This window comes from Neltuma alba, unplaced genomic scaffold (assembly GCF_004799145.2).
Source record: "Neltuma alba isolate B1F8T4 unplaced genomic scaffold, ASM479914v2 tig00002039_pilon, whole genome shotgun sequence".
Lineage (NCBI taxonomy): Eukaryota > Viridiplantae > Streptophyta > Magnoliopsida > Fabales > Fabaceae > Neltuma > Neltuma alba.
In genome coordinates this window covers 12186-21912 of record NW_021632715.1, presented here as the reverse complement: position 1 = coordinate 21912, position 9727 = coordinate 12186, and the positions used below count along the sequence as shown (strand labels likewise).

The following is a 9727-nucleotide window of genomic DNA, read 5'->3' as shown; positions in this document are numbered from 1 at the left end:
TGTTCATGTAATCCATAAAGATAGCTGGAGCATTGGTTAACCCAAACGGCATAACAAGGAATTCATAGTGGCCATATCTTGTTCTAAATGCAGTTTTTGGGATGTCCTCAGATCTAACCCTTAATTGGTGGTAACCTGACCTTAAGTCAATCTTAGAGAATATTGATGCTCCAAATAGTTGGTCAAGTAGATCATCGATCTTGGGCAAAGGGTACTTGTTCTTTATGGTTACCTTATTCAATTGGCGGTAATCAATCACAGTCTCATGCTCCCATCCTTCTTCTTCACAAAGAGGACAGGCGAACCTCAAGGAGATACACTCGGCCTAATGAAGCCCTTTTCCAGTAACTCCTCGATCTGTTTCTTTAACTCTGCTAATTCTGATGGAGACATCCGATAAGGAGCTTTAGAGATAGGCTCGGTTCCAGGTACAAGATCAATGGAGAACTCCACTTCTCTCTTTGGAGGCAAACCTGTTATCTCCTCTGGAAACACATCTGGGAATTCACTTACCACTGCAATCTCCTCTACACCTTTTTCAGTTGTTGTGTGAATGGAGAAGAATACCATGTAGGCTTGACAACCCTTTCGAATACACTTTTCAACTTGCACTAAAGACAGCAGTTATGGCCCACTAGAACTGGCGAAGGCGACCGGTAAAGAAATGGTCTTCCTTCTACAATCTAGGATGGCGTCATTTGCCGACAACCAATTCATTCCTACAATCAGGTCAATACCCTTTAAGGGTAGACAAACAAGGTCTATAGTAGATGTTTTACCCTCAAAATCAATCATGCAATTCAAGCATCCTTTAGAAGTTTTCACCGAGGCTCCCGCCAGTGTAGAGACAATCACATCACAAGGCAATTCATACATATGCATACTTAGACGAGGCACATAATCATTAGATATAAATGAGTGTGTTGCACCAGAATCAAATAAAGCTTGAGTTTCAAAGCCTTGGAGTTTGAGAATACCTTTAATCAAATCAGGAGAAGTGTCAGCTTCTTCTTGAGATAGTGCAAACACTCTTCCCGGGACTGCAGCTCTAGTATCATTGACACCTCGTGATCCTTCCTCATAGAATCTGAAAATATGGTCCGGTTTCCCGCACTTGAAGCAGATAATGCAATTTCCTTGATGTACCTTCCCACACTTGGCACACCTTTGACTATTGGCGGTGCTAGTGATAGGAGCTGTAGAACCCCTGTAAGAGCTCTATCCCCCACTGACCTGACTCCTCGGAGGTCCATTGAATTGACTCCTCAAGGGTCCACTGAATTGACTCCTTGAAGGTCCACTAGATTGATTCCTCGAGGGCTGATTAAACCGCTTCTTGGAGTTGTTGAAGCTGTAAGTATTCTTCTTACTGATTCCTCCTGTAGGTCTCATGAATGGAACGGACCTTGTATAAGATTCTTTTCTCTTCTCATCTTCTTCTTCTCTCATTCTTCTAGCAATGATTCGCAATTTGGTGCACATTTTTTCAAAATCATTAATCTCCAAGGGTGCCAGAGCTGTTCTTAATTCTGGCCTGGCCTTTTCCAGTAGTCTATCAGCCATCCATTTTGAGTCAGGTTGCATCTGCGGATAAGTAATATATTTGACTAGCTCAAGAAACCGAGCGATGAAGTCTTCCTCATTTAAGTTCCCTTGCTTGAAGGCATAGAATTCTGCTTCTTGATCCGCTCTAAGGGCATTAGGAAAATAGTGTTGGAAGAATTTCTCCTTGAACCTTTCCCAAGTGATCTCTATACTTTCAAAAGGCTTGATGCTGTCCCACCACTTCCTTGCTGCCTTTTGTAACAGCTGCTCAGCAAGTTGCACTTTTTCCTGCGAGGTGCATATTACCATTTTGAATATAGTTTCCAGCCTTTCGATCCATTCTTCAGCTTCAGATGGATTCAGCCTACCCTCAAACTTAGGAGGATCAAACTTTCTAAAACTTTCCCAGAGCAGTGTGATATGCGCGAGGTCATGTTGAGAATATGCACTACTGTCGCCTTTCGATTCAGTACCTCTAAGGGTATCACCTATTGACTGATGGTCACTGGGAGCTTCATCATCAACTGGGCCATTTTCTTCTTGATGACTATCATGTTGACCTTTGATTACTAGCAGCTCATCCTCTTGTCTCCTCACTCTTTGATCAATGCTCACAACATAATCTCGTAATTCTCGCAAAATAGCATCATTATCTTGACGAGAAGGAACATTTTGATGTGGAACTGGGGTAGAATCACTCCTTCGAGTGTTCACCATTCTCCCTTCCTATTTGTAACAATACAAGGACCACTAGATAACTAAACAGCATCACACAAATAAACCTTTAATCTAAAAACTAAAGGGAAGTACACATGTTATTATATTTAAATTGCCATGACCTCTAGCCATTTTTTTTTTGAAAAAATATTTTACATAAAAGTTAGTTAAAAAGCCATGGAATGTCATGGTTTTGATACCAAAAATGGAACACCTCACATAATTATATCAATATACGTAATAAAATATTTAATTTAAAAGTCCATACATATTTTTAATACTGCAATTAAGTCAAAATTTCAAAACATTTCTAACATAACAACAAAATAAACTTTTAAAGTCTTATAGTCATGGCAAATAAAAATATAACATAGCATGTGCTTGAGGAGCACAGAAGCCTTCACGGCTCACTCCATTGGTGCCTTCCCTTGATTCCTACTAGATCCTTCGCCTGAAAATTGTTAATATAGGGGGTGAGATCAAACGTCTCAGTAACTACTGAAATTCTAACCTATACAAGCAAATCATATATGATAAACCAAAAATCGTTTATATGTGTGTATATAAATATATTAAAAATCACGGATTTGAGACATCCAATTCAATTTCATTTTTTTCCCCAACAATATACCAATATCATTTTTCTAATATATCAAAAAATAATGCAATATGCTGCCTCCCTTATATCACCGTCCACCCTTATACCGCTGACTGGAGCCATAGGCTAACACATAGTCCGATAGGAACTAATCCATTTTACTGAATTATTCCAATCTCACCGATACTAAAGATATATCCGGCCAAAGATATAGAGCTCAAGCTCGGACTATGGCTCCCCTCCTTTGTGAATAGGGAGGTGTCACATGTCCCACAGCTCCAATGAATTTCCCAGCCAAAGGAAAACATGGAAGAAGGGGCCCTGACAAGTGCCATCCACTGTGCACCGAGTGATGGCATACCACGTGGTAATTTTATATCCATGCAATCTCCTTCTATCCTTAGCCCAACAATGCATGTTAGATGCCAACAATGTTACATCATAAATACTTCCTCAAATATATTAAAAATAAGATAGCGATAAAACTTATATACCATTTAATAGCAATTCATGATAATTTCATGGCTATTAATATATTTAAATATTGATCATATAATTACTAGCAACAAATCTTAATAAAATCATGTAACATACCAAAACATTTATTTTACAAAAATCATAATATTATATTTCAGGAATATAATAATTAGTAAATCCACAATATAATCATACACAATTCACATGTACAAGAAAGAATTTTCAGAGTTACCTGGTACTCTTTAGCTTTCAAATATTCACACAAAGATTACTCCAAAATTCTCAAGTCTACAAAATTACACATAAATATTTATTAATATAAACTCAGAACTACTCTAAAGCTACTCTAAAATTCTAAAACTACCCTCTAAACCAAAATTACATAAATATTTTAACTCCCAAATCTAGGTATTTATAGAAAATATAATTTACATATAAAGCTATTTAAATTTAACAACTTAAGTAAATATATTTTTATTACCCAAAATCTAAATATTTTATATTAAAATTCTCAATTTACAATTTTTCAAGCCTTCAAAAATTATTTCAAAAATATATATTTAACTTATTCAATATTTAAACCGATTAAAACCTCAATAATATATTAAATAACTCAAATAAATTATTTAACTCAAATTTAATCAGTAAAAACATATTACAAGTCTAAATAACAAACTTTTCAACTAAAATCTTAGTTTAAAATTCTCAAAATAATCATTCAACAAAAATAAACCGATTAAAATTCTTAATAATGTATCTTTAAATTTCTACGGTCATATATTGTCAAAACTCTATATTTACTCTATACCCAAACAGTAAAATTTTCTCTAAACATTATAATGATACTAATAATATAAAGTTCTAAATATATAGGAAATATTCATAAAGGAAATTTGATAAAAAGAAGTAGTTTTGTGTACCTAAATAATCCCCAAAACTTGTCAGGTGCTCTGCAACTTAGCTTTCTCTCTCTTTCCCTCTTTGATTCTCACTATCTTCTCTCTTCCTTCGATCTCTCTTCCTCCTCCATCTCCTCTCCCCCTCTTTTATCCTATTTTCCTTCACCATCTAACTACCCCATCCCCCATTTTTTTCCTTCTTCAATTTAATGCCACTCCCCTTATTTCTTCCTCCATTTACTTCTTGCGCCTCTTCTTTCTTTATTGTTGACTATGCCCAGCTTTTCCACCGACTTCGGTGGAAAGTTGGGTATTGTTTTTTTTAATAATAATATATATTATATTATTTTAATTAATTGATTTTGATTTTTTTTTAACAGTACGTTACATATGATAAGGGTATTGTCAACAAAAAAACCTTCTGTGACCCAGGTAAATCATCTTCTTTTCATGTTTGAGTTGCATGTAGTGAGTACCTTCTTCATATATCGGACATGTTTTATGCCCCTTAACACTGTATCCTAATAAATTTTCATATGTCAAAAAGTCATTTATCGTGGTGAAGATCATAGTACATAAGTTAAAGGTCCCTTGTTTATATGTATCAAACACATCAACACATTTCTCTTATAATTTCTTCAAATCCTCAACTAAAGGTTCCAAATACACATCGATATCATTTTCTAGTTATTTTGGCCCTGAGATTATCAAAGCTAACATAATATATTTTCTTTTATACATAACCAAGTTATAAATTACCAAGATAATTCGCCAAGCACTATGCTTGTTACTGAGATTACCATATGGATTAATTCTGTCCGTACAGAGCCCAAGATGAAGGTTTCTTGGCTCACTACCAAATTGAGAAAATTTTTATTTATTACATTTCATTAAGGAGAATCTGCTAGGTAATGAAATTTTCCATCATATATCTTCTTATTGGAATGCCATATCAAGTTCTTTACTTCTGTGGCATTAACAAATAAATGCATAAACCGTGATATTATTGAAAGATACAACCATACCTTCAAAGAGGATCTTTGGTTATCTTATTACAGTCACTACCGTCTTTCTTTGCTTTGTATCTCGAAGTCTCACATTATGGCACTTATTCAATCCTTCATACTCATTGCTAAACAATAAGCAATCATTAGAGCACGCATGTATCTTCTTATATTCCAAACTCAGCGGACACAAAATTTTCTTTACCCCATATGTTCCTTTTGGAAGTAAACTCCCTTTTGGAAGAATATCACTCAACAATTCAAGTAATTTTGTGAAACTAGTATTGGTCTAACCATTTCTTGCCTTTAAGTTTATCAACTTCAATATGGTTGCCAACCTTGTGTAATCATCTTTACACCTTTGGTACAAAAGCATCTCTGCATCCCTATGCAAGCTTTCACATGTGGGAGAGAACTGTGCAAAAGACTTAGACCTTGTATCACAGAACATAACTAGAATTCTATCACCAAAGTCATCATTTGCAACCTTCTCCTTTCCAGACAGAGTAGTTTTTCTAATTTCGCCATGCTATATCCAATTTGTATACCTCAAATTTATCTCATTACATATAATATGCTCTCTTATCTTAAGAATACTTTGTCAACTATTGTTTAAGCATTTAACATAATAAGGACAACAATACAAGCCACTCTTTTGTTAGGGGTATTTTTTTGAGCAAACTTAAGAAACCTTTGAGTCCCATTCTTATATTATTTGTAATTCTCCTAACTTTTAACTAATTACGATCCATTGCTCTACAGAGTCAATGAACATAATTGTTAAGCTTAATTCTAGTGATTTAATTCAAATATTCAAATAAATAAAATAACTAAGTATTAGTCAATAAATTAAAATTGACTAACACTTAATTACAAATTAAAAGAAATATCTTTTTTATTTTATAAAAATTTTGACGGAGTTTCCCCTTAAATATAATAAATCTCAAGTAATTTAAACAGTAGACAAATCAATCAATCAACTAACCAACAATGTAAAAAACAAATACAAGACAAATTTGAACAATTATAATTAACAAAACAAAAGTAACAATTTTAAACCAATTCAATGAATAAAGATTCTTAAAAACTAAAACTTCTAAATCCAAAACAGGAATACAAATGATATTCATTTGTCATGAAATTTTAAATAACACTTTATCATCATCAAAAATCATAACAGAAAAAAAATTGCCAAAACACTTAACAGATTATTTATTGGCAAATATCAAAATTTATCACAAAAATTTGATAAAAATTAGAAATAAAATATCAAAAAATTATAAAAAAAGATTACAAACTTAAAAATTAATCAGCTTTGAAGATTTAAACATGTTTCTAATGCCATGTATAAGAAGTAATTGCAGTTTTCTAATTCCAAATATCACCAACTAACTCTCCAAGCATAAAAGATACTCTCTTAAAACTAAAACTTCTGAATTCAAAATAGGAATACAAATGATATCCATTTGTCATGAAATTTTAAACAACATTTTATCATCAATCAAAGTTCATAATAGAAAAAAAATTAGCCAAATATTTGACAGATTATTTATTGGTAAATATCAAAGTTTATAACAAAAATTTGATAAAAATTCAAAATAAAATATCAAAAAAATTTTAAAAAAATTATAAACTTAAAAATTAATCAGCTTTGAAGATTTAAACATATTTCTAATGCTGTGTATAGGAAGTAATTGCAATTTTTCAATTCCAAATATCACCAACCAATCATCCAAACATATAAGATACTCAAAATAAACAATGCAAAATGTCTAAAATGTAAAACCAATCAACCCATTTGATATATAACAGATTTATATCATCAAACATCCAAAACAATAAGAAAAAAAGAAGAGAATAAATAAAGAGGAAACTCACACAGTGAGAAATGAGTGAAACATGAGAAGAGGCGAGTATAAGCAATGAAACATGGCGGCAACGCAAAAGGTAGTGAATGAAGGGCCCAAAATGATGGTAAAAGGTAAGGATTTGTCGAAAAATACGGTTTGGGTGGTAGGGCAGATGAGAGGACTACGATGCTGTGAAACTATGAAAATGAAAACATGCGATAGGGTTTTTTTAAAACTTTTCACAGTAGTTATCTTATTATCAAGATAATTACCGTAAAGAGTATTTTAACGGTGGTTTTTAGTATAACTTCTGTGAAAAGTATTTTTAATGACGGTTATATTAATAACTGCCATTAAAAATACCTTTCACAGCGGTTATATAAATAACCACTATATGACTATCATCAAAAGGGAACCACCACCACATTATAATTATAAAAATCCTAGCACCTTTTTTTAATGGTTTTTTTTTCTTTTTAACTGCTGTAAAATGGGGTCGTTAAATATATTTTCTTGTGGTAGTGCCAGAGAGGAAGATCAGACCGGATTCAACAGGATTAAACCGGTCACAATTGGGCAACTCGCAAGTTTGGGTGGTTTAACCAGGTTGTTCTGAAAAAAGAAGAAGATGAAGAAGAAGAACTTGAGGCTACTTCATACGCTCAAAAAAAAAAATTGACTGAAGAAGAAAAAGATAAATGAAAGAAAGATGATTGTTTTCTTCAGTTCCTATGATTCTACAAGTTCACTATGTAAATAAAAGAAAAATTTATTATGATCCCCTGCCTCTATAAGTGCATCTAAATGAAGTTGAGGAGGCATGGAGATAAGAAAATGAAAGAAAGAAGAAGGGGAACGTCTGGAACGAAGAAAGAGAAAGAAAGAGATAGAAGAATGAGAGCAAAAGAGAGAAAAGATTGAATTGTGAAAGAAAATAATAAAAAAATATGGAGTGGTGATTTTTCAAGAGTGATGGGATGGAAAGCAGATTTTAACACGAACACTTGAAAATTTTAAAAGGTGAATAAAAATTGAATTTTGAGAAGAAAAAAAGATAAATTAAATTATGATAAAACTTTGGAAAAATGATAGATAAAAAAGGTGGAATATATGATATTCCAATTTGGAAAGCTAAGGAAATGTAATGACAAAGAAGGAAGTCCTTCCCAAATTGAAATTTTAAAATTTAGTGAAATGACAAAAATAGCCTTTGTCTTTTTTTTTTTTAAAAAAAGCTCAACCCCTCACCGAGTGCCGGTGCCAATGTGGTGGCTGTCGGTGGAGTTTTTTTGTCACATTTTTTTTTTGCATGGAAGAATATTGGTTCAAAGTAATAGGGGTAGGATTTGATCCCACAACCCCTTGGTCATTTGGGATAACAAAAAAAGAAAAGATGACCTTTGGGCCACCAAAGACTTCTTAATCTTATAATGCAAACAAAAATATAAGTTGACTCTTTTACTGTGACTCCAGCCCGTGACAACAATTTACCTGAGGATGACAGGTCTTAATTGAGACATAACAAGTCTAAACTTGATATTAACAAAGTAACTTTTTCTGATACATAACAAGAAGTAGCATGTATATTAATTAAAAATGACCATAATTTATTTGAAAATGACACATCTTTACTGGAAAATGACAATTCTAAACTTGAGATTAACAATGTGTCTTTTCCTGATACATAACAAGAAATAATATGTATATTAATTAAAAATGACCATAATTTATTTGAAAATGACACGTCTTTAGTGAAAAATGACAACAATTTATTTGGAAATGTACATATTATTTCTTGTTATATATCAGAAAAAGTTGCTTTATTAATATTAAGTTTGGACTTGTCATTTTCCAATAAAGACATGCCATTTTCAAATAAATTATGGTCATTTTTAAGTAATATACATGTTATTTCTTGTTATGTATTAGGAAAAGACATATTGGTAATCTCAAGTTTTAGATTTGTCATTTTCCAGTAAAGACATGCCATTTTTAATTAATGTACATGCTACTTCTTGTTATATATCAGGAAAAATTGTTTTGCTAATATCAAATTTAGACTTGTTATTTCTCAATTAAGACTTGTCATCTTTATGTAAATTGTTGTCACAAACTGGAGTCATAGTAAAAGAGTTAACTTATATTTTTCTTTGCATTATAAGGTTAAGAAGTCTTTGATAGCCCGATGGTCATCTTCTTTTTTGTTGGCCCAAATGGCCAAGGGGTTATAGATCAAATCCCACTCCCGTCACTTTAAACCAATATTCTCCCATGCAAAAAAAAAAATTGTGACAAAAAAACTCCACCGACAGCCACCACACAGATGGCCAGCGCCAACACCTAGCAGCGGCTACCGGCCACCAGCCACGAGTGAGGGGCTGAGCTTTTAAAAAAAAGAAGACAAAAGGTATTTTTGCCATTTCACTGAATTTCAAAATGTCAATTTGAAAAGGACTTCTCTTTCTGTCATTATATTTTTTTAGTTTTCTAAATTAAAATATCATATATTCCACCTTCTTTATTTGTTATTTTCCCTAAAACTTTTAATGTCTAAGTTTCCCATGCAAAATCAGCAAAATCATCTGACAAGATCTGACTAGTAAGTATTTATATCATATTATTTACTACATAGATAAT

At 32.5% G+C, this 9727-nt stretch overlaps 1 protein-coding gene across 1 annotated transcript; it reads right to left on the bottom strand.

Annotated features, from left to right (window-relative positions):
• Window positions 1–624: 624 nt before the first annotated feature.
• LOC114715871 (uncharacterized) lies at window positions 625–2262 on the bottom strand. The gene is made up of 2 exons (XM_028900780.1): window positions 1234–2262; window positions 625–1113 (listed from the first exon to the last, which is right to left on the bottom strand). The coding sequence occupies exons 1-2, from the start codon at window positions 2260–2262 to the stop codon at window positions 625–627; spliced, it is 1518 nt and encodes a 505-aa protein (XP_028756613.1).
• Window positions 2263–9727: the final 7465 nt, after the last annotated feature.